Raw genomic sequence first — 24,909 nt, 5'->3', positions numbered from 1 at the left:
GAGTCTGGTGAAGATGACAGTCAACTAACCCTGCACACTCGGCAGTGAGAGCATGTATGCTTTGTTCCATGTGACCGTTAGGGCATGTGTGCTTTGTTACATGTTCAGTCTTTTAAGACCATAAGAAGTGTGAACAGGTTCATAGCAAGTGGGCATTCTTGTGATGTCCCTTTTCCTTTTCAGTATTTACAAACAAACAAACAAACAAACAGGAAATGCCCTTTTTAGTACCCCTGTCCTAGGGCATTCATTCCCACCTCAGAAGTGGGGATATTTACAAGCATTCCCGAAAAAGAGTGGTCAGCTCTTGCTCAAGGTGACCGTAAGTGTGTCCCACAGCCTTGTGATTTAACTCCCACACACCCACAAAGGGAATGTGGGTACAGACGGCAGGGTGTTCCCGATGGTCTTGTCTGTACCCGGCTGGATTAAAAAACCGAGACACACACACAGAGCAGAACAAACACACCACCCAGCGCTGGCAGAATACAGCGTCACTACATGAAGAACACATCTAAGTCTCACAAACCTAATTTTCAGCGTTCGAGCCCAAGGCACAAACGAGTCTATTCACACTTCTGAGTTCAAGAAGGAGTGTGGGCATTGGAGATCCAGTGCGTGTGGTCACACCCCAGGGAACCTGGGGAGAAGGCGGTGGGCCGCCTCTTTTGATCTGTATGTTTCTCTCTGAAGAAACAGAAAACTGATCAAAAGGACAAGAAGAGCCTGTAGCAAGCAAAGTGTGGGGCCCAGGTCCATAATCACATCGTATCTCAGCGAGCGGAGAGGCCTTGGCAGGGGGATTGAAATAGCTTACCTAGGGATGGGGAATACAGCTCAGTGGTCCAGCACTGAAGAGAAAAAAAGGAGAAGCTGAGAAGGAGGGAAGGTGGGAAGAAGAGGGCAAAGTATCTCGTGGGGAAGTGGAGAGACTGTAGGTTTGGGGTGAGGGTCCTGACCCTCACCTCCATGCCCTTCGGTGTCTATAGCTTGGAAGGAAGAAGCTGGAGGGATGGGTCAGAGCTAACTCAGAGGCCACCTGTCCTGGTTTGCATGCCAGCCCTGCCAGTGTCCAGCAGAAAGACACTCAACCAACCCCTGTGGTCCTTCAGCTCATCCTTTGAGATGGGCCTCATTAAAACTTGAGGTTCCATGACATGGTCCCATCAAGTCTCCCAAGATCAGAAGATGACTAATAATTGTTTTCTTTCCTCTACCACAAAGGAAGCCTGAGAGTGTGACTCTCATCCCCAAGGCCACCAAGCCTCAGCCATTTGTTAGTTTCAATCCCAGGGGCTCCCCTTGTTGTTAGTTACAGGGACCCCAGTGACTCTCCGAGGGGCCGCACTGAGGTTCGAAGACACTGGAGACTGGGAGCCTGGGCCACCAAAGGCCTCCACACTTGGGTCCCCAGAGTCTGCCACCTTTGTTCTCTGGGTCATCACAATGCCTTGCTGGGGTGCTGGAGTAGGGCGGCCTCTTGCAGGGTGGGGACAGCTCAACGTTTACAATGCTTCAAGAGTCGCTCTGATCCTTCCGGGGCTGAATGCAGAGCTAACCTGCATGGGCAGGGCAGGTATACAGGTATACAGGACCAAGGTCCTGCCCTGCAAGAGTGCTGAGCCAGAGACTGGGAAGCGAGGAGCCAGGCCAGGTCCAGGCGTCAAATAAATAAAAGAGTGGTGTGGTATATCTGGGCAGCTGTAAGAGTCAGGTATGACTGTGGCTATCCCAGCAGGCAGCCAAGGACAGGTAACTAGCCCACCTTCACCCCATCTGTGAGTCCTTCCAGGCTTCAAAAGATGCAAAGCTCTCTCCCGTGTGTGTTATAGGCACGCAGGACTGAGGACTTGGACCAGGATCTGTGAAAGCTAACAGTCTGGGGAGGGCAGGAGATACCCTCGGGCCCTCTCCCTCTGGCCATCAGACTATTGAAACAATGGGCCCCCAAACAACTAGAATTTCTGCCAGGGAATTAATGCTGAGAGAACAAAAAGGCTGGAGCCCAAGTGCTAGTCAGAGGAGGAACCTGGATTCCCTCAAAGAGAATACACGGTGGGAACAACGGAATGTTGGGTTCTGGAGTCAAGTCAGGCCTTTGTTCAAAGGCTAGGTGAGTGGATGAACTCAGGTGTGACTTCTCAGCCCCACTGTCCACACCTGAAAGAGGAACCCGGGAGAAGCAGCCCCTTCCTTGGAGCTGTGATGTATCCACACTCAGTGCCGAGTGAGTGCACGGTGCGCTCTGTGACTGGGGATGTGTCTACCTGGATACGCCAGGAGAGGTTCTACAGATCAGAGTGGAAAGAAGAGACTGAACCACAGCACAGGATCTGGGAGGGGCCCTGGAGGCCCTTGAAAGTGTGACTTCCTGACCAGAGAGACAGAGCCAAGGTGACAGAGTCACTGGAGCATCCTGTAATCCGGAGCCCGGAGTGCTCTGGCCTTCAGCAAGAGGTGCTGGGATGGGAGAGGGGGGTCAACTTGGCGCCTCTGTCATTCTGACCTGGTCCTCCAGTAATTCTGGCACAGGCCAGGCCCCTCCCTGTGGAGAAGGTAGGATAAAACTCCTGTACTCCTGACAGTACGAGCGGCAAAGAGGTTGTGCAGGGACCCTGACAGTGACTGTCCGTACACATCATGGGTCGATCCTCACAACACGCCAACTGCCTAGTGTACTTCTAAGAAGTCACTTGTCCTTGGCAATGTATTGTTCTCTTGGGCTCTGGCCCCCTCGTCTATTAGGCATGAGTGACAAAGGCTTCAAAAAACTCTCCTGAGGTTCAAGGCAAGAAATGTGTGTAAAACATGCACATAAGGTACTCGTGAGCCTGGGAGACACTCTATGGTAACACTGGCAGGAGAATCCTCTTTGTAAGGATTCCCTGGTCTGACAGGACACACAGCTGAGGCCAGAAGAGAACTTTAGGGTGGTGGGAAACTGGCACCTACCAGGACCCCCTCCACTTCTCTCAGAAACGATAGGCTCTACGAGCTTCACAAAGCACAGTAGGCGAGGGGCTACTGCCATCCCATTTCACAGAGAAGAAAACTGAGGTGTCAAGTCACTCTCCGCCACCAACACATGAATACAATGCCCCCCCTCATACTCCGTAGTTCGTTTTCTGTTTTATCCTCTTCCAAAGCACAGAGGAGGGACAGTGGTCTGAAGACGGGTGGTGTGAGGCCACACCGCCTTCCAGGGACACGGGAAAGCCTGCCAGGGAGAAAGAAGTAAGCAGCTGTGGCCAGGTCTGTCCAAATGCACTCGTGGCTGGCCAGCCTCTGTCACACCCTGCCTGTCCCGTCCCCTGGGGCCTGTTGTGTTTTCAATGACCCACTTTCCCTGGAGAATGCAATCACTGTGGATTTTACGACTTCTGTACAGTGGCCTCCAACCGCACCAGGAAGCAAAGGCTGAGCCTCAGGTCCCAGTTATTTAGGGGAGCGCAACAGACCCGGCTAGGGGCTCACCATCATTCCCCTTCCCCACCACCCCTCCCCACCCCACCGCACCCCCGCCTTAGCTACTTCTTGAGGTGTCCAGGCAGGCTTGCCTCTCATGGCTAAGTACATTGAAGCCTCTCGGTCTCCAGAGCCCAGAGAGAAAAATCAGGCCAGTTTCTCCCATAATCACACATTATGCACTCGCAGCTTGGAACACGGTCAGTGTCACACAACCTAGGCTGTCCCTTCATAGCTTTGTTCCACACATGGCTTAGGGCCCACAATGAACCTGCCCCTTCACGGTAACATAAATTTGGATGGGTCATTCTCTTTTTTGGCCTTGAACGCGAGCTACGCCTTTCCTTTTATGGCGTTGTAGAACACAACACAACAGGCCTGCCTCTTCAGAGCTTTGTACACAGAAGGATCTACCCTCTCAGACTTGTCCCCCTCAGAGTCTTTCACACACAGAAGGGCCTGTCTCCCTATATACAGAATGGACCATGGCGGCCTTATTATACATGTGACAGGCTGTTCCCTTGAAGCCTCACGCACTCATAGGCTATCTCTGCAGACCCTTGGCCTCTGAGGGCCTGGGCATGAGGCAAAGAGGATCATCTGAGTCAGAACTGAGGCCTCATTAACTCTGTATGACTGTTTATGCTCCACACCCAAGGGAACTGGCCTCAAGGGCCTACTGCCTAAACCAAACAGACAGCTTCCCCAGGGAGCTCTTGGGACTGCAGGCTGGGCCCCCGGGGAATTCAAGTAGGGCAGAACATCTCTTTCCCATCCCTCTCCTAGTATAGACGGTACTGGTCCTCCATCCCGTCATGGAATCACGAGCATCTCTGGACTCCCCTGACCAAGGCTGCTGTGGGCAAGAGCAGAGCTCTTTCCAGGGAGAGAGGGAAAGAGAAGGGAGACAGAAAAAACTACGAGTGCATGGCCTTGCTATGCCAGCCTCCTGTCTCCTCAGAGCAATTGCTGGCTCAAGAGAATCTATTCAGGCGGAGAAAACGGTGGTGAGGGAACCCCGCAGCCAAGAAGGCAAAGATGGCAGCGAGGTGGGGCGGAGGGGAGCACACAAGGAAACTCCAGAAGAAACTCCCTGACTTTAAAAATGACAAGAATCCTACAAGGGGCCTTCAGTCACACCCGGCTGTGCTCCTCAAGACAGCCTGAAGTGGACTCAGTGGCATCCTTTGGCAGAGGACCCTGGCCATTCTGAGGGTCACATGCTGTGGGTGACAGCTAAGTTTTTTTAAAATCCAACTTTGCCCTCCTGAGGAAAGACCCTGCCCTGGGCAAGTCCAGGCAAACCAGGAGACACGGTATCCAAGAGGCGTGCGTCACACTGCAAAAAGAGCACACGCTATATATACTTCCTGTTGTAGGCTGCATGCAGAAAACTCACAAATCCAAACTGTGGTTCTGGGGTTGCTGAATGTCCTACATTCTAACATTCTGCTGTCAACTTTTTTTTTTTTCTGTTAAAAATGAAAATGGAAAATAGAAGCAAGTCAATAAAACAGATCCACAGTGGCTGCCTTCACCTGTGGAGAGTAAGAGCGGCTGTCTCAGCCCCAGGCGGCGGCACACGCCTTTATTAATCCCAGCACTTGGGAGGCAGAGGCAGGAGGATCACTGTGAGTTTGAGGCCAGGCTGGTCTACAGAGAGAGAGTTCCAGGCCATCCAGAGCTACATAGTGAGACCCTGTCTCATAAAACAAACAAACAAACAAACAAACAAACAAACAAACAAACAAACAGAGTGACTGTCTCAGAGAAGCAGAGAGAGGACCCTATCCAGAATGGGCTGCTGAGTCCAAATCTCAGGCAGTTAGACAGAGGAGACAGGATGGACCCACAGGTCTAGCCTGAAGTTGCTCTACATTTCTGGGCAAACTGTTCGGCCCCTCTTAGCTCTGGTGCCCATACTGGTTAAAGGACAGCAAACAGAAGTATTTAAACCAGGCCTTGCACACTACAGACTTCAGTAACTGTATTCAGTCAAATGAATGAACACCCAGATCTGTCTGGATCAGGACAAGAAAAAGTAAGGATTCGAATTCAAGATTTTCTGCTGACACTGCTAGCTGGAGGATTCCCCCCAAACATCTTATGATTCTTTGTCCTTTTGCAGGGACGGATGGGAGATCTTAACTCTCACATCTAAATCTCCAAGGGCCATAACTAAATCAAGTTGCTGCAGCGAGAGACCACTGCCACCTGGTGGCTACATACCCAAATCATCAGGGGGCCAAGTGCCCCAGGGGAAGGACACTAACATCTCACTCACACAAGCTTGTATGGTGGGAATGAAGGTCACCATTCTGGAAGCTCACCCTGGAGGAAGGGACAACGCCTGAGGAGGCCACTGCCATCCTTTGATACCTCTGGTTTAGGTTTCCCAGGTGCTTTTAAAGACAGTTTTCACTGACTGAATTTAGTGATTATAAAGACACGAGATGCCATCAGAATAGAGATCAGAACTGCTGGAAACCCAAGGATATCCTGGGCTAGCTCTGGGTTAATTTTATGAACCCCCACATGTAATCCTAGTCTAGAACTCCGAAATCATCTTTCTACCCAAGTCTCTGGAAACTTCACTTCCTTGTAAGCCTTGTAAACTGGTAGCAATCCTCCTGCCTCAGACTCGTTAAGTGCTAGAAATCCTGCATGTGCCACCAAGCTCAGCTTCAAACCCCATTTGATGCCTCTATCTTGGTTACCTCTTAAAACGTCATGAGCATGGCCACGCAGATGTGCCTGGAGTTCATTCACCTCAAAAGGTGAATCAGGACCCCTAAACCCTCTTTGATCCTCACAGCTGAGGAATGAGCTCTCACAGCCAGGGACTGAACCTCACCTTTCTCAGAGTGGGCCTAATGCAGACGTGAATGAACTTCATGGAGGAAATGGACAGAAGTCTTGCCCAGCTGGCAGTATACAGTAGGAGCTCAATAAATGCAGTCTCATTGTAATGACTCAGGGCACCAGGGACATAAAGAAAGAATGACCATGCCCTGTGACATCATCATCACCTGGGCCACTGAACACAAGAGAAGTTCTTCAGCAGAGCTGGCCCAGGCCTAAGAAATCAGAGCAGAAGTCTGCTCTCTTCACATGCCAGAAGCTCGACACTTCTGTAAGGAGTGCTAACAGGAGTGAGGTCGGAGAGCAAGTCCGCCAAAAGGAAGCAAGGCTGGTGAACACAGGCAGTATTTTCAACCCCTGCTAAGTATTGTGCAGCTTTCAAAGCTTCTTGTTCAAGGAATTTTTCTGGAACCTGGAGTCCAACCTCCCTGAAACCCCAGCTTTGTCCTCCCTCTGATGGAAGCAGGTCTAGGAGCTTCCTGGAAGCAAGGGAACAGCTGAATGGTTCCACGCTGCACAGCCACCTACCAGGGACCTGCTCCTATCATAAGGCACAGCCCTTTGGGAGAGGACAGAAGCTTCCAGCAAGAGCAGGACCCTCACTGAGCCACTCAAGAGGTAGCAGTCCCCACCTTCAGGCCTGTGTCCTGCTTGGCTCTCAGCCATTACTCTCTAAGCCCCATGCAAACACTACAAACCAGCAGTAGGGGCCTGACTTACCTTCCACTGCAGAGAATGGAACCACTGATCTCGCAGGTAGCTGTTGGCAGCCTGTAACAATAAGAACAGGAAAATGGCAGGTCATCATTTTCTGGAATATCTCAGACCATCTTACTGGCCTTCACATGAGTGAGTCCCTAGCCACTGGCTTCTGCCCTGAGGCCCTCCCTTGGCTGGCCTCCTAGAAAATTATGCACTGACCATCAAGAGCAAAATCAGCACAGAAGACATGGCTGTTGGTGTGGGATAGTTTTGCTGGGTATAAGAGCCCCCACCCTGCTGATTGGAGTACTTTCCCTGTGGTTATGCATACTGAATGACCATGGATGGATTGTGGGAATTGACCAAAGGTGATATAGTTAAGTGGCCTCTTAGTTCTTAGACAGAACTAGTGCCTCTGTTCTGTCTGGACTGCTCAGGAATCCTGTCACATCTGGGGTTCCCTCAATGATCCCTATAACAAGCTTCCAATTCCTTGCCTGTATCTACCAGAGCTCAGTCTCAGAAAGACCCAGGCTCAAGTACTGGCCTTGATCACAGCCTAGATGTGAGCCAGTCACCCAGGAGACAAGGCCTTCAGAGGCCTGTGAAGAGAAGCACTCCCCTGACAGTCTGTGGCTCTGGTCAGCACTGACCCAGTATCTGATCTCATGACACTGAGCCATGGGGTTTGCAACAGTGGATGGTACAAATACCTTGCAGATGTTCAAAAAAAAAAAAAAAAAAAAAGGCTCCCTGGAGTAAAACAGCCCCAGCCTTGGCATGTGTTGTTGTCTCTGGTGTAAATAATCTCTACAGTTAGCTCAGTTGAAGAGATGCATGGCTCTCATGAGTAAGTGTGAAGCAGGCTGGGCCAGCTCCAGCACAGTCCTGATCTACAGCCTTGTCTATGCTTTTAACATATCACAGTACTGGGAAAGAGTGATGGGAGGGGGGGGGGCTCCAAAGACACGCATAGGCCAAACACCTATGGTGGTAAAGGGACTCTGCAAAAGGTCCCATCAAGGCTCTTGTGATGACAAGATCACCTTGAACTATCTAGGTGGCCTAGTGGGATCACATAGTCCACGTAGGAGGTAGGCAGGAGGGCCCATCGGACTGGAGCACGGAGACGGTTGAGACCATAGTCTCCAAGGAGCATCCAGAATCTAAGAAAGGAGACAGACTCTTTCCTCGGGAGCAAAGCCCTGGCTACACCCTGTCACTGACATGTGGCACTTCTGATCCCAGCAGGCAACTTCAGAAGATCCAACTGATCGTGGGATGATAGTCAAGCCCAGCCTACCCTGGGCTCTACTACCACCTTCCTGATAATAACCTGGGGCCTACCTGTCTCAACGTTGCCAGCAACCTCATTCCCAGCCCAGCTCCTTCCACTGCACAGTACGACCACACACAGCTTGGTGATTTAGCCAATGAGCATGAACTGATGTGGCATAAAAGAGACACTTCACTTGTGGGCAGAAGCTTTGCTTTTAAGAGTCAGTGCATGATTTAGCCCTGTCCCATGCAGGCACAGCAGAAATATCTCAGATGATGTGTATCCAGAGGAGAGGCCCAGCAGACTCAGGAAACTGAGCAGTGTGAACTATTAGGAATCCTTAGCTGTTTTGAGCTACACAGGACTGGGGTTGCTTCCTTGGTGCAGGAGATCCTAGCTTGCCTATTCTGTCTGATTCTAGCATGGCCTAACACTGCACTGGGTACTCTCCACCTTCACCTGCTCCCTCTGGTGCCTGCACAACTCCTAGCCACCCGGGGTCACAGCCAGAATGCCACTTCAGAATGGTTGTCTCAAGGCTGGCTTTCCTCTGCCCGTCATCTACTGTGACTCTGTCCTGTTCAGTTGTTGTCCTTCTTCCTGCAGGCTACAGATCTGTGAGATTGTAAACTACCTGTATGTGAGCATCACAGTGTTTGTGAAACCCAGAGCAACGGAAGACTGGCTGGCATGATGAATAAATGAGACAGGACTAAGTGGACGCATGCGTTCATGAATATAGGGCAAGGAGGCATGGATGGGTACGTGGGGGGTAAGCAGGGGATGGCTGGAACAATGGACAGGTGGATGGTTGGGTGGATACACAGGTGGGGATGGATGGGTAAGTATACAGGTGGATGAGGGAGTGGGTAGGTAGACGGATACATGAGCAAGTGAACAGAGGGTAAGAAGAGTGGATAAATGGATACACAGATGCATGGAGGGGTAAGTGGTCAAACAGTTACATGTCTATGTGGATGGAAGGATGGATAGGGGCACAGAGTGTTAAGTGGGTGAATGGGTAGGTGTGCGTGCAGATGGATGGATGCGTAGATGTGTGGACAAGGAGGTGAGTGTGTAGACTAATAGATGAAGTAGGTAAGTAGACAGATGGCAAAGTAGGTAGGTGGATGGATGGGTGGGTGGGTATGGAGATGGACGGATGGATAGATGTGTACACACATGGATGGATGGGTAGGTGTATATGTACGTGGTTGGATGGGTAGGTGTGCATGCACGTGGATGGATGGGTAGGTGTGCATGCACATGGATGGATGGGTAGGTGTGTATGCACGTGGATGGATGGGTAGGTGTGCATGCACGTAGATGGATGGGTAGGTGTGTATGCACGTGGATGGATGGGTAGGTGTGCATGCACATGGATGGATGGGTAGGTGTGCATGCACATGGGTGGATGGGTAGGTGTGCATGCACATGGGTGGATGGGTAGGTGTGCATGCACATGGATGGATGAGGTATGTATGTTGACAGATAATTGTTTAAGCAGACAGGTTCGTTCAGATGGATTGATGCTCAGGCATAGGAGAGGAAAGAAAAGAGGAAGGGAGGAACATCTTAGGACTAATTCACAGTAAGTAAAGTATCCATGTACCCATTCCATGGAACGTCAGAACCATCCCTTCAGTACAATCCCTTGACTGTCATGCTTTTGCTGAGACAAACGTGCATGAACATGTCTTCAGAAGCATGCATGGTGCTATGTTCCCGGACACCTGTGTACCACACTTGTGACTCCATAGAAACCAAGGCGATAATACTGCTGTCTGGTTACAGGTGAAGAAAGGAGACCCAGAAGCTTCCTCCCACTGCTCTGGGCAGTGGGCTAGCACATCAGACTTGGATCACACCCCAGGCCCATCTCCCTCCTAGCCTGCTTGCCCCAGTACCCCCTAGGGAGCAGGTAAGCCATGTACCTGGCTCCTATGGGGCTGCTCTTCCCTTGACAGTCAATGAAAAACATGGCACTGGTTGGCCAGCATAGAAAGCAAGGTGGGCCAGGCGGTGTGTGACAAAGGTGATATCCCCCTCAGCAGAGGATGCCAGATGTCACTCTTGATTCCCAGTTCAGGCCTCCCCAGGTGGCTTCTGGCAGATGACAAGTTGCCTGGCTGTACTGCAGCCAGAAGGAGAGCTTGTCTGTGAAGTTCCCTTGCAGCCAGAGTGACAGCAGAAAGGAGCGGGACAAGCCAGATCCCAGGGACACTAGGTACAGTGAGTGGCCGGAGGGTGACTAGGAGGAGAATCCCCTGAAACCCTAGAAGGAATGCACAGCCTACCTTGCCCCCATGGCCCCAGGCTGGCTCTTGGTGGCTCTCTGCCTGAGCCTGGCGATAACCTTCCCACAGGGCTGGCTCCAGGCGAGCCTGCTTAACTTCCTCAGCAGAGGCTGCCAAGTTCTAGATTATTGTTGCGTTGTCCGAGAGGTGAGAAAAACAGCCTGGAGCCTGCAGGGACTGTTCCCAACCAAGTTCAGCTTCCTGGCCCAATCTCCAGGAAAACCAGCAAACAGCAGCCGGGAAAGCTCACTTGCTCTCTGCTCTCTCCCTGTCTCTCTCTCTCCTCCACTCTCTTCTAGTAAGAAGGGAACCCATCCTGTCCCTATCAGCTTACCCCTTACATGTGGGGTGAACAGTTGTCCATCTCCTATGAGCTTTTGAGACCCGGTAATGAGAAGTGAGGATGGGAGATGGGGGAGGTGGGGGAAGGCACTGTCAGGAGGGAGGGCCCACTTTCTCCCCTTATTTAAGCCACCCTGAGCTCCGTTTGCTCTTCCTTAAGGGTAGATAGACCTTCTGCCTCCAGGATATTAGTACTGCATCTTCCTTAGTGCTTAGTTAGCACTTAACCAGAAGCCACCAGCAAGGTGACTCAAATAGGGCACACACAGTGTAGGTGCTTAGAAGCTGCTCTCCTCACACGAGAGGATGGTAAGGGAAAAACAAGATTAGCAGGCCTCTGTTGTTGCCTGGGCCTCTAACGTGTGCTCACACTGAAAACACATAAAGTGCAGGAACACTGACTGGCCCCCAATGCTGGACACTGGCACCTTGTCCACTGCACCAACAGGAGGCTTACACTCTGCAACTTAAGAGGCATGCTGTAGGAAAGGTTCACTTAGCCTTTCTGGAACCTCTAAGTCAGGTCCCCTGCAGGGGCTGGACTTCCAGTAAGACAGTTTATCGATCTAAGTAAGCCAGAATGCAAACTGAGAGGACTCTAGGATCGGAGGAGGAATCCAGAGGTGTGTTAAATAGGAAAACGGAAGACGGATGCTCTGAGCCTAAGGAGACATTAAAGAAGCAAACAGTAAAATCGAGGGAGGGAGGGAGGGAGGGAGATGGACAGAGACAGAGGGGGATGATGGGAGGGCTAGAAAACACAGAAAGAGCAGAGAGAGCCCTGGCACTCAGTGTGGCTCAGGACAGAGAAAGCACAGTTTCCAATCAATAGCATCAATTAAACCCAAACTCACGTCACCTCAGGGGCTGGTAGCTGCAGCGCCCACACTCACTGCAAAACACCCAGAACTCTGTCATTCTGCAACAGGCCCTCGGCACTTCCACTGGACCACAACCCCTGGGCTGTGACCCTTTAGCCTACCTGGCTGTTCCCCAGGTCCCTTCCCACCCAGGGGCAAGAAGATCTGTCCCTAGCCACTGAGGATGTTCTTGGTGACACCTGGGCTCTGGGTCCTAACACAGTATGTCATTCAAGAAATAAGACAAAGCTGAGGCTCGACTTCCATGACACACAGCATGACACACAACATGAGGACCAGAATGCCCAGCAGGGATCCTAACCAGAAGCTCTGGCCTCACCCGGAGGAACAGAGGAGCCAGACACAATTACAGAGTCTAGGGAGGAAGCAGGGACAGGCGGCCAACCTAATGTACCTGCCTTGGCCTGATGGAGGTACAAACAGGAGAGAGACCCAAGGGGTGGGCAGGGGCAAGGCTGCACCCACCTAGACTGCGCTGCCTCTGAGTTAGGCTCCGGACCACAGCGGTAGCTGGTGAGGCCTCCTCTCCTGTCTTCTTCTTTCTTCTCGCCTCCTCTGCTGCTCCTGCCTCTGGCTGAGCAGCCACCAAGCAGGGGCGGCAAGCGTGGAGGACGCTGGGGCAGCCTGGTTTGTCAGCCCGCAGGGGGAGCTCTGACGCGTTGCTCAGCCCACTGCGGCCTGGGAGAGTCATCACCACCACCAGCCAAGGGCCATGGCCAGGTTAAAGGGACATGCCCATAGCTGGCCGCGTGCCTAACTCCTCTGACCTGGGAGGGATGCTCTAGCCCCAGAAACAAAAGGCCCTCCTGCTAGTACGTGGGGACCAGCATCAACAGAGAAAACAGGGCTCCCTGGCTATTTCCCACCATGTCCAGCCTTCTGCCCCTCAGCAGATCTAGTGTCCCCTTTGTCCCTTAAGAGCTCCCCAATGCCCCCAGTATATAGTCGGAGGCTGACAAGACCATATCATCTAGACGATGTCATGAGCATCAACCTCTCTCCTACCAGAGAGCCCCCTCCCACCGTCATACTAGGTGTGTGCCCTCCAGGGCACCCTCCTACTCATCCCCCCTGCACCCCCACACCAATGCATATCCCTGGGGCGCAGCTGTCTCCCGGGGCCCGGTGAGTCACCCTCCCCTCCCCCTTCCCTTCCAGTCCTCTGGGACACGTCTGTGTCTGAGTTGCAGCTTCTTCGGTAATCATGTGTTTATGGCTCAGTCTCCCCAGAGACTGACGGTGGGAGGATGAGGATGAGGTTGTATGGCCCAGAGAGAGGGGTAGGCTGGAAGCTGCATAACTGAGCAGTAAAGACATTCCAGAAGGCTGCTCTGCTGCCCCTCAGGGTCCTCACTGTCTTGGCTATCGGTGCTCATGGGGTCAACCAGCCCCACAGGGCCTGGCACTGCACAGCCTTGCAAAGACCCAGTACTACAATCATGGGGCAAGGGAAACAGAAGAGAGGCAGAGAGGCCAAGGGAGGCATGGCAGAGGTCGGTTAGTCCCTGGCTAAAGACAAGGAGACAGCAGAGGGAACTGGGGAGCTCTGTTGGCCAGAAGGGGCATGATGAGGACAGGGGGGTGGTAGGTCACAGAGGGCAGAGCATGGTGGCTGAGGTCCAAGATGGGCTCACCAAAAGCAGGCATGGCTTTTGGTCTCCTCCAAGAGAAGACGGGGATGTGTCACCCAGTGTTCCTCACACGGCTGAGGCCAGCTGCTTCTAGCTGCTACGTCCCCTTTCCAGGGTGCCTAACTCTCTTGACTCTGGGTGGTACCAGATGGGCCATCAGCTGCTATGGTCAAAAGTGAGCCGGAAGCCAGAATACAGCATACTCCCAAGGGACCTGCAGGGCTAACCTGGATCCTCCATGAGGTTCAAGAAGGAAGGAAAGGCCTCTTACTTTGAATAGAATTATTTGAATAGACTGTCGTTCCTTAGGGTGGCCACCCTCCTCCTTTCCCATCACACACTGACACTGTACTCCCCATGGAGGGAGGGGCAAAAACTAAGTCTTGATGACATCATCCGCCATCTGACCCCGGATCCAGCTGTTCTTTGCAGCTGGACTTCTCAGCAATTTTAACAGCACGATCAATTTCTGTTCACCCTTTGACCCGAACGATGTTTGTATCATTTCCCATTTCCAACCCATGTGCTCACAAACACACAGAGCCAGTATTTCCACTGTTTGCAAAAAAAAAAAAAAAAAAAGCAAAACAAAACTAACCAAAAAGATTAACAAGACACCTCCTCACTTCAGCCCAGCAAAGAGATATATAATGAGGCAAGCCTCACAAGTTCCAAGGCCTGACAACTTGGCCTGTGGGACTCAGTTTCCCCATTTTCAAAACAGAGACTATAGAATTCATTTCTCAGGCCCAGGAGAACTAGCAAGCTACTGGACGAAGGCAGCATGCAGCAGGTACATAATCCATGCACAGCCCTCCCGAGAGTCTCTTAGACCTTCGTGATTTTCTAAGTTGACCAGAGCTAACGTCTATAGAGGAAACGGGTAAGAAGAGGGAGAGGGATGGGAGGAGAGAAACTGCTGGCTCATGCTTACTCCTACCTGCAGCAGGACGGTCCCTCCAGGGATCGTGAGCTGTAAACAGTACTTCGGGGCGTTCTCCCAGGACAACGGTTGAACGTCTTCAATGGCGCTGTAGGAGACCGAGTTTTCCATGTACCCAGAAGGCTGTACCGAAGAGAGAGAAAAACAAGAGCTGGTGAGCAGACGGCGTGAACACAGAAATGAAGCTACCCAGGGACCAAAGGAAGGACCAGCTCTTGGCTGCCAGCATCCCATTGTTTGGGGGTCGGGGGGAGGGACGACTGTGGAGGGAATTCATTCCATACCTAGAGTGCAAAATGAAGAACAGGTAAGGGAACCCTCAGGTCAAGAATGAGAGATCATCCCCCTGGTGACCACAGAACCCAGCACAGGGCAGAGCTTGAATCTCAGCATCCCTCCTGAGAGCATCCTCCTTCAAAGGCTCCTAGGGGGTCCATCCCATGGAGGTCACTCCCTACAGCAGCCTCCTGACAGGACCTCTGCCCCATCCTGCTTCCTCACCCGCAATGTCCACAGAGCACATGCTATCTTTCTTCGGCGCCTGGACCACCACATGGCTCAATAGCGTGTGTTGAAAGTGTGAGAAAGGCAAGCATCGGCCAGTGATGGGGGAAGGCAAGACAAGCCGAAAGCCATCCATCCACATTGCCTCTAAGAGAGACCCACTGTCTCAGAGAAGCATCAGGGGAACACACGGCCCTGCCAGGGTCTTTAACACCCCACCTCCAAAATGCCAGAGGTCAGGAGAGTCAGTGAAGAGATACAGCAACCTCCCACAGACCCTTCTCATGCACACGCTGCCCCAGGAACTCCAGGAGTGGAATTTCATAATAACTTCAGCGAGGAGGTGGCAGGGCCACGGGTCTTGTGACCTTCCCACAGATAAGACTAAATGAATGTGTACACAATGTTATGCTGCAATATGAAGGTGCAATTTAAAGTCCATGGCCCTGGGAGTATTTTTACCACAGACACCTAGGTCTCTGATCATTTTTTTCTTCTTTTCCAACCGACACAGAGTGGTTGTGGGGAGAGCTGACGGCTAAACTGCCTCAGCCTCCCTGGTTGCGAGTGGTCATCAGCCTCAAGTAAACTGAAGGACCAATGTAGGCTGGTTCAACGGGTATCCACTGAGCTTCTAGCATGTTCTAGGGGTCATGGTGGGTATTGCATAAAAAAAGAGTCCAGTGGGGTGAAGAGACAACAAACAGAATATCCAAGAAAAAAAAAAAAAGAGTATGCATGGAGGAGCAGGTATTGAATGGGGCAATCAAAACGGCCTGGTGACGGGGCCACAGCATGAACTCAGAGCTAATGCAAAGGCCTCAGTGAGAGATAGAGCTGAGGGAAGAGGTCAGGCTCAGCTTAGATAGCAGATAGCACTTCTGGGGTCTAGGGACCATATCACCAAGGGGAAGGTGCTGCAGGAAATCCTATCAGCATCACTGAAGCCACCAAGAACAGAGCCAGGAGGACAGTTTTGGTGGGAGGTGGCTGGCCGCAAGCCCTTCACTCCCGTGCACCGTTCCTCGGCAAGACCTGCAGAGCACAATGTCCACCTGTGCAAGCCGCCCCTGTACATGGAGGTTGCTGCAGGTCACCTCCATCCTATAACCTGGCCTGGCTGTCCAAAAGCAGCTTGTAGCTAAAGCTGTGAGCAAGGCATTCTGGGAAAAGGCTGGGTATAAATAAATAAGCACCCGTTGTTTTTTAAAAGCCAGATTGATCGCTTTTCCACTGTCTGACTCAGCACTTGGCCCAAAGCAGTCTTCAGAGCCATTAAGACCTATGTTTGAATCCCTGACTGTGTGTCATTAAGACAGTTACAGCACCTCTCTGAACCTGGTTCCTCTGACGGTAATTTCATAAACAGAGAATTGCGGAGAATATTCCAGGCGATCTAATTTGCTTACTTACCTCAGCATCTGGACCATACTGAAGAGAGCGATAGAATAACTGTACTTTATCTCTAGCATTCTCTACCCCAAACTCCAAAACCCAAGTGAAGACAAAGTGTTCCTCAAGACACCTGCCCAAGCCAGACATCCCGAGGCTCACCTGTCCTTCCAGCACTCAAAAGGCAGAGGCAAGAGGGATAAACATATGAGGCTAGCCTGGGCTACCTAACAAGTTTGTGTGTCCAAAACAAAAGGCACTTATAGAGGACAAGAAATACCTAAACCCAGCTGAAGAGGATTTAGGGGACAGGATGAATGATTTTACTATGGAATCTGGGGACACAACAGGGCCACTGGGAAACCAAGATGACTGACCAGGGCCTGGACCACAATAGTAACACAGAAGGTTGAGTGCCACGTTGGCACACTAGTGTAGAACATAACAGACGGGTAAAGTGGTATGGTACAAAGGACTCTGGTCTCATGTTCTCTGTTGTCCTCTGCATATAAGGTTCCTCTGTGGTCACTGCAGGTTAAGCTACGTCTATGCCTCCGGGCCCAGAGGGCCCTCACCAGGACAGGAAATTCGAAGACATGTGGGGACAGATGTGTCACATTCACTGAGACTATGCTACCCACAGCAATAGTGACACAGGAGCCAGAGTCACCAGCAGACAAGAGGTGAATCAGAAAGTAGGACAACCAAGTCTCCCACCACCAAGGGGAAATGGGAGACGCAGCTCTCAGGCACAACTAAGAGATTATGGGCTTTCTAGAATCAGGCTCACAGCGCAAGGTTCAAGGGTACCCTGGCATCCACAAAGTCCCTGGTGGAATCACATAAGCGGCTATCACATCCTGGGTCTGTACCGAGTCAGACGGGGTGGACTGGGCTCATGGAATGCAGGGCATACTTGCTGGGGTGATTTGGAACCAGCTCACCCCTAACGGCTGTCCCTCATGGTGTTACCCCCTATCGGCTCTCCTGGGGCTGCACACTAATGGGTGGATGTCACTGAATGTAAATGACAACTCACACTTGCACACTTGACTAACAAATGCAGCGTGGGAAGATGAGGGACAGAATCTAAGCATGTGGATAAAATTAAATCAAGCCTGCAGGTTCAAGCCTATAAACCCAGGGGGCTGAGGCAAGATCACCAATTCAAGACCTGCCAGGACTACAGGGTAAGTTCAAGGCCAGTCTAGGCAGGTGAGATGGTCACGTTATAAAATATAAGGGGGCCAGGGATGTAGCACAGCAGAAGACGGCTTGACAAACATGATCAAGAACCTAGGTTCAATTCCCCATTCATCCATCCATCCATCCATCCATCCATCATCCTTCCTTCCACCCATCTCTCCCTTTCCCTCCCCCTCTCTCTCTCTCACACAGAGACATTCATTAATACTCCAATATATTTTTTTCATTTTAATGTTTAATACATGAAACTCCGCATCTGTGTATGTGTGCTGTGTACATGAGCCACGCACAGGTTTATACAGAGGCCAGAGGACATCGGGTGCCTATGATAAAGTTATCACTTGTGGCTCACCCCCTTGAGTCAGGGTCTCACTAAATCTGCAGCTGGCCTGCCTTTGTCTAGACCGATTGGGCTTCTGCAGTATGAGGCTCAACCTGTCTTTTCTGAGACAACTGGAGTCACGGGTGTGTGTTGCCATGCCTGGTCTTCACTTGAAAGTTGGGGGATTCAAACCCATGTCCTTATGCTTGTCAAACATGGTCTCTTACCCACTGAATCATCCCTCAGGCTCTGCTGACTAATCTTAAACATAACTTGTATTACTCTTTATCTATTGTGCACATGCATATATGTGTACACGGCGCGCACACACACACACACACACACACACACACACACACACACACACACGGTTTATATGTGGCAATCAACCTGTAGGAGTCAGTTCTCTCCTTCCACCGACGGATAGCGCTCAGGTCATCGAGCTTGCCGCCTTTACGTCAGGCTTGCTGCCTTTATCCAGTGAGTCATCTCTCCGGCCCTAAACATAATTTTTTTTTTTTTTTTAATGCTGAGTCCCAAATCAAAGACTCTGCTTGTGCTGTACCTATGAGCATCCACTCCGAGTTTCTCTTGCTCCTGCCCTTTCTGCCATTGACAGAACCGCCGTTCTGCTTTGCATGAGTGATAAACAACTCCGAAGTGAACATCCTCGTGAAGCCTGTTTTTCTCGACTATATTTAGGGCTATTTCTTTAGGCCAGATTCCCAGAAATGGAATTACTGGGACAAAGGGTTAGAGCGTGTTTTCTGCTGTTGCCAAATTACTCTCATTAGAGAGATATTAAGGAGTCCTGGGAGCCCTGGCCAGGAAAGAGGGACCCACTGCTGTCTCAGCTGGGTGCTACTCTCCGGCCACATTCTAACAAGGTGGGTTTGGCGCTAGAGTTTCTGGACTAAGCACCGTGTTGGGTCAGCATTGCTGCATGCTAAGAACACAGACATGCACCACCCAAAGTCCTGGCTCTTGGGGTGCAGGATTCTGGGACACTGTGAGTTGTGCATTGGGGACACTGCCTGGGGACAAATCTCTGACCTGTGGCAGTGTTCTGCTATGGGACTAATACGGGATCGTGTAAGGGGACCTGCGTTTTTCCAGAAAAACGCCCTCCAGAATTTTGGGATAAGCCTGGCTCAAAAGCATCCTGAATGGGAGACAGAGCAGGTGGCAGGAGGGTCCCTGACCAGTTTTCCCCCTCCCCAAGCCCCAAGACCTTCAAGGTTAATGTGTACATTAATCATCCGCTTTCACGGGCTTCTCATCCAGTGGGGTGCTCATCCAAGAGCCTTCACCACCCTGTCAGCTCTGCCACCCCAGCCTATCGCTGGTTTCCATGGTGATGAGCACATGACTCATGAGTCTTCAGCCCCCAGGACGAGGCTCTAGGCTGACTCAAGACACCCGTTCCAGTGGGATGGGGGGCTCCCACACCTTAAAAGGAAAAGCCTATCTGGAAAGTCCCTCTATCAGCCACTTCAGACTGGAGCCGCTAAGTGCTGCAGAAGCCTCATCCTGGCCTGGGGTTGTAAGCGGCGGGCTGGTTGTCACTCTGGCAGCTGGCTGAGTGGGACTTGAGTCATCCCTCAGGGGAAGCCGAGTCACAGAGCAGGGTCCTTTGGCGCCATCATGCTGGTATGGCAGAAGGAAGCTCTGCTCTGGTCTCCAGGAGCGACAGCACAAGACACGGCAGGAAGCCCTTTCCAGCGCAGGTGGCCAGGCAACACTGAGAAGGTCAAGGACAGTATTGCATCTGTGTTGTCAATGGTCATTCTGCCAGGGACTAGTAAAGAGCCCTCTGAGATGCAGGGGGACACCCATCATGCCAAGAAGCCAACACCTGACAGGAAAACACCATCGCCTGCCCATCACATTCTGCCTGTATGAATCTGCCTCTCCAGAACACTGCTACACAGGCTCAGAGCTGAAGCCCTGCCTCACCTCTGTTTGTGGCTGAATTACGCCTTACTGTGTGGACCATCTACATGCTCTACGTACTCATGGGCACTTGGACCTCCTATTCTCCCATTACTGTGAGAAGCCTGTGTCCTACTACCTTTCCAATGGGGTGACAGGAAGATACTGACATCACAAACATCTCCACCCATCGGATCCCACTCTATCAGGCCTTATGCCCAAAGCCCCACCCACTCCACCCCACTCTGCCAAATCCCACCCTCACTAAGCACAGTGCCCCCCCCACCTGACCACTCTAGCACCAGCTGAGCAATGACTTCATTCATTCAACAACACTACAGTGTCACAGCAAGCAAGGGAGCTGTAGTCACCCTGAGGAAATGGAGAGAGAGAGAGAGAGAGAGAGAGAGAGAGAGAGAGAGAGAGAGAGAGAATATGAATATGAATATGAAAGGTCACAGGCTTCCTGCTTCCCAACATGATCCAATCTTGCAACCACCAACATAGAGACCCGGACAGTTTAGCAACTCCAGGGCAGTACGTGCCATGCAGAATGGGGCAAAAGCCAGCAGGTTCAGGGGGCTGGCTTCCCACTGCTATACAGCTGTAGAGCCCCTGCACGCCTGTAACAGCAGCGGCATGACAGTTGGACCTGTCTTAAAAAAAAAAAAAAAAAAAGAAAAAGAAAAAGAAAAAAGAAAAAAAACCTGCAGCTGGGCTTGAAGGGCAGGGCCATTCCAGGGCTCCATGGGGACAGTGAGGAGGCATACAGGGGGCTCATTAATCAAGAAGCCAGCCCCGGCAGCTGCCCCCTTTTATGGCTAAATGCCTCAAGAAGTTTAGTAACAGAGCCAAGGCTGGCTATTTCCATATCCCGGCACTCCCAAGCCCCATCTTCTCTGCAGGCATGGGGAAGGGTGGGAATTTGGTCCCCAGGCCTGGCACTTTGGCATCTGTCCTAGCATGTGCCTTTGCCACTGAGACGGTTGATGGGTGACTCAAAGATGTCCCCAAGTCAGCCCCATTCTACCCAGAGTCCAAGGGCATGTCTAGGAACGCTAACAGCCAGGCAGATGGGACCTAAACTGCCTACAGGTGCCATGGTTCCAAGGGACCCTGCGGTAGGTCTCACTGGGTCCTCTTCTGAAGGAAAAAAAGAACAAAGAAGGTTTGGGGCCGAGGGCATACAGTGTGCACAGCAAAGTGAGCTCTCAACAGAACAGGAACAGAGAAGCCTGCCTGGATTTTCATGAACTTGGGGGTGACCCTGACCTTGATCTTTTCTCCTTAGCAGGACTGTTAGGACCCCTACACTGTTACACACTGGCAATGGAGCCTATAAAAAGAAAGTTAGAGGGCACTGGGGGTGTGTCCCTTCTCCCCCTGCTTCCTGGCCACCATGAAGTGAGCAGATTTGCTTCTCCAGATGCTCCCGCATGGTTCTGCCTCATCCGAGGCCCAAAGCAACATGGCTGCACAACCGTGAACTGAAGTCCACAAACACACGGACCCTTTCTCCTTTAAGTTGACTGTGCTAGCAAAGGAACTCACTGACAGGCACAAGGGTTTCTGGGGGTGCACGAATAAAGCTGCTCTCAGTGGCATCCACCATCGCTTGGTCCCACTGAGAGGTGGCTCTGTCTCCAGCACCATCCTTTCTAAGAATGTCTAAGCGCTGCCCTTGGCTGTAACCCTAAATTCAATGGAAACAAGAAATGAGTTCTGGAGAAATCTCCCAGAGGACATAGTTGGGGGGAAAGTCCCCAGGCCCATTCTTAAATGAAGTCATATGGCTGAGCCTTCAGGAGATAAGAGGTTTCTCCCAGAGCTAGCTTCATCTCCTTGGAAAATCTGGGAAGCTGGGATGACACAGATGTGCGATCTGTGACTCCAGGGGCAAGCCAGAACCACCCAGTGTGACTGTAGCCTGTTCACAGGCCCCCAAAGTCACAGAAGGGATGGGGGTGGAGCAATGCCTTCCAGCAAGACAGCCTGCCAGAAAATAGGGTGGGGTGAGGGCTGGGGGAGGATACGGGTGACATCCTAGACTGTAAGGCTCTGGGGGGTGTGGGGACTCCAGGGTTCACCGAGTGGTGGAGCTGGTGGCTCAGCAGTGCTACGGCCCCTCAGCTCAGCCCGAGGACCAAGCAGACAAGAGCACTTTGTAATGAATGGCCTCTCCTCAAAGTTCACAGCTTTACCCTCACTTGATAGCAATTTACAAGGAAGACCCAGGGCAGGGGTCAGCCTATAGGTCATCCATGTCATCATGGCCAAACTGACTTTTTTACTTTGCACGTGGGCGGACAGCTTGTACACATATGTGGCTACGTGTGGCTGCCACAGGACAACTTCAGTTTCCTCTTCAGGAGCCACTCACTTTGCTTTCTGAGACAGGGTCTCTCCTAGGTCATCTAGGAGGTAGGCAAAGGCTGGTTGGCCAGTGAGTCACTGAGTCTCTCCCTCCCCACCATGCCTAGCTTTTTACATGGGTGCTGGGGATTGAACCCGGGTCTTCCAAAAAACTGCCCATTGAGTCATCTCTCTGGCTCCTTGATGGAATTTTACGTAAGCAGAAGGAAGGCACCTGGCTGGTTTGGATGACTCCAAAAGATGCACTCTTTTCGTGATTTGTATCAAGCTGTTCTCCTGCTTGCCGGATGGGGGTTTGTGGACATGGAACTTGACCAGAGCAGGTTTTTCCTGCTCACTGTGTTTTTCCCATGTGCATACCAGGACCAGTCTACCCAGAGCCTATATGTGCCAGGCAAGGCAGATGAACTAGCAACCTGTGTCTGTCCACAGGAAGCACATGTAAAACGGCAATGAACACGGGTGTTCATGACTGCCTCGGTTGCTTTCAAAACACGGGAACTGCCGGTCGCTGGTGCCTACATACATGTCTGCGGCAACACAAGCCAACATTCTGACAGCTGACGATCTGTCTGCCCGCCTCTGCATCTGCTTGGACTGTAAAGGCAACAGGCACACACTTGCAAGGCAAAAACCCAGCCTGCCACCTTACTCCTGCCTCTCTCTGGCTGGGGCCTGGCTAGCCTGGTCTTTTGGAACGTCAGTTTCCATATTGTGTATGTGTCCGGCGAAGGTCCACAGCCCTGCTCCTTAGAATTCCCTGTGGAATGGTGGTGACAGGTAAGTATGCAAAGCATGTGGGACATTCAAAAACTGTGACAAATATGAGGGAGAAAAGGAGTAAGGTGACAGGGCAGGAAGCTGGGCTGGCAGGTTAAAGAGGAACTCTTTAGTTCTTAGGAAAGGGAGCCGCCAAGGACAAGGACTCTCCCAGGAGTGCTAAGGAAGACAGTCTTTGTGTGTTGGTTCACTTCCTGCCAGCTCTTCCACAGAGCTCTTTGGGATGAGGGAATTGTCTCCCATCAGATTGGCCTGTAGACAAGTCTACAGGGCATCTTATTTGATTAGTGATTGGTGGGGGAGGGCCTAGCAATATCACAGGTGGTCTTGGGATGTACAAGAAAGCAGGCTGAGCAAGCCATGAGGAGCAAGCCAGTAGCAGCATTCCTCCATGGCCTCGGCATCAGCTCCTGCCTCCAGGATCCTGCTTTGAGTATCTGCCCTGATTTCCTTCAGTGACAAGAGTGTGGTCTGAGAGTTGTAAGCAGAAATAAACCCTTTCCTCCCCACGTTTTCTTTCTGGGTCACGGTGTTTTATCACAGCAACAAAAGAGCTGACAGCTAGTAAGTTCTGATGCATGTTCAGGTAACCACCAACACAGGACAAGACTGCCCCATCCATGGGCTGAAATCAAATAGAACTTCACACACCACTTAAAGCAAGAATTTATTCTGGTTTGGTTCAAGGGGGGGTGGAGGGGGCAGCAGATCTCTGATTTGAGGCCAGCCTGGTCTACAGAGTGAGTTCCAGGACAGCCAGGGTCACACAGAAAAACCCTGTCTTGAGAAAAACAAAAAACAAAAGCAAGCAAACAAACAAAGGCCCAGTAGCCCAGGCTTGTCTTGAACTCACTATGTAGTCAAGGAAGACCTTGAACAACTTCTAATCCTCCTGCCTCCACCTCTGGAACCTTGAGGTGACAGGGATGTGAAGACTGTGAAGAGACACCTTTGACCTCAGAGAGCAGCTTGCCACCCTCGTGTCCACCCCAAAGAATCTTAAGATTTAATCCCATCAGGGAGAAACAGATTGAGAGAGGAAAGGCATCCAGAGGATGGTTTGTGGGCTCTTCCTGGCTGAAATAAAAACAAACAGGGCTGAGGAGATAGCTCGGTGAGTAGACTAGTCCACTAGCATGCATGGTGCCCTGGGCTGTGTGCTCAGAACCACATAAACTGCACATGGTACACTGTGCATGTACACTGTAATCTGGCTCTCAGGAAGAGACAAGAGAATCAGAAGTTCAAGGTCAGCCTAGCTACATGAGATGTTGCCTAGAAGGAACAAAATAGTGTGGGTACTTCCTCTTCTGCCACCTGGACGCAGCCCTGGGGGCTGTCAGCTCTCACAGCCCACAAACACCACCAGTCCCTTCTCCCGTCCCAAGGGCCTCCCTCTGTCTGACCCTGGTGGCCTTCTGTCTCACAGGACCTTCGGTCTACAAAGCAGGGTTCTCCGGAAGCCGAGGCCAGCAGGACAGACTCTTAGACAAATAAACTCAATGTTTCTTTCCAGTTCTTGGCAAAGCCGAGCTGGATTCAGGAGCCCGTGTGTGTTTCAAGCATGGGAAGTCCCTGGCGGGTCTTTCCTCGAGCTGTAGGCTTCAAGCCAGGGCTTCCAGGATGGGTGACAATGGGTGCCGAGGGAACTGAGCCCATGTATACACTGTTAGGTGCTCCTGCACAGACCCTGGGATTATCTCCAAGAAAACTCATGGCAAGGCATGTAGAACTATGGAGTATGTTGAGAAGCCAGGGTGACTTAAGAAAAGTTCTAGAATGTGGATGCACACTGCCTAGATCTTCAACAACCTTTGACAGTTCTCCCTGACTTCTGGACTCTTTGAATTTTGTCACTAGTGAAATGGGGAAAAGAACAGTGTCCACATAAAGGGATCACTGCAACCTAGAAGGACCGGTCACAACTTGAAAGGAAAAGGACTTTAAAGGTGGCAGGTCAGGGGACCCAGGGCCAGTCACTTTGAGAGAGAGTAGCTA

General features: G+C 51.5%; 1 protein-coding gene across 2 annotated transcripts in view; it reads right to left on the bottom strand.

The window, feature by feature from the left end:
- The window catches only part of Cmip (c-Maf inducing protein), a 200,999-nt gene that overhangs the window by 64,054 nt on the left and 112,036 nt on the right, over positions 1-24,909 (bottom strand). Inside the window, exons 1-3 of one of the 2 annotated variants that reach the window (XM_076915941.1) lie at positions 14,904-14,972; positions 14,400-14,525; positions 7,048-7,098 (exon numbers count right to left, since the gene is read on the bottom strand). In XM_076915941.1, coding sequence (XP_076772056.1) covers positions 7,048-7,098; positions 14,400-14,525; positions 14,904-14,957 — 231 coding nt within the window. In that variant the 5' untranslated portion in view covers positions 14,958-14,972. Of the gene's footprint in view, positions 1-7,047; positions 7,099-14,399; positions 14,526-14,903; positions 14,973-24,909 lie in introns of those variants that run through there. The other variant, XM_034522505.2, reaches the window with a different exon arrangement.

Source organism: Arvicanthis niloticus, chromosome 18 (assembly GCF_011762505.2).
Source record: "Arvicanthis niloticus isolate mArvNil1 chromosome 18, mArvNil1.pat.X, whole genome shotgun sequence".
Taxonomy (NCBI): domain Eukaryota; kingdom Metazoa; phylum Chordata; class Mammalia; order Rodentia; family Muridae; genus Arvicanthis; species Arvicanthis niloticus.
This window is presented reverse-complemented; position numbering and strand designations above follow the sequence as displayed.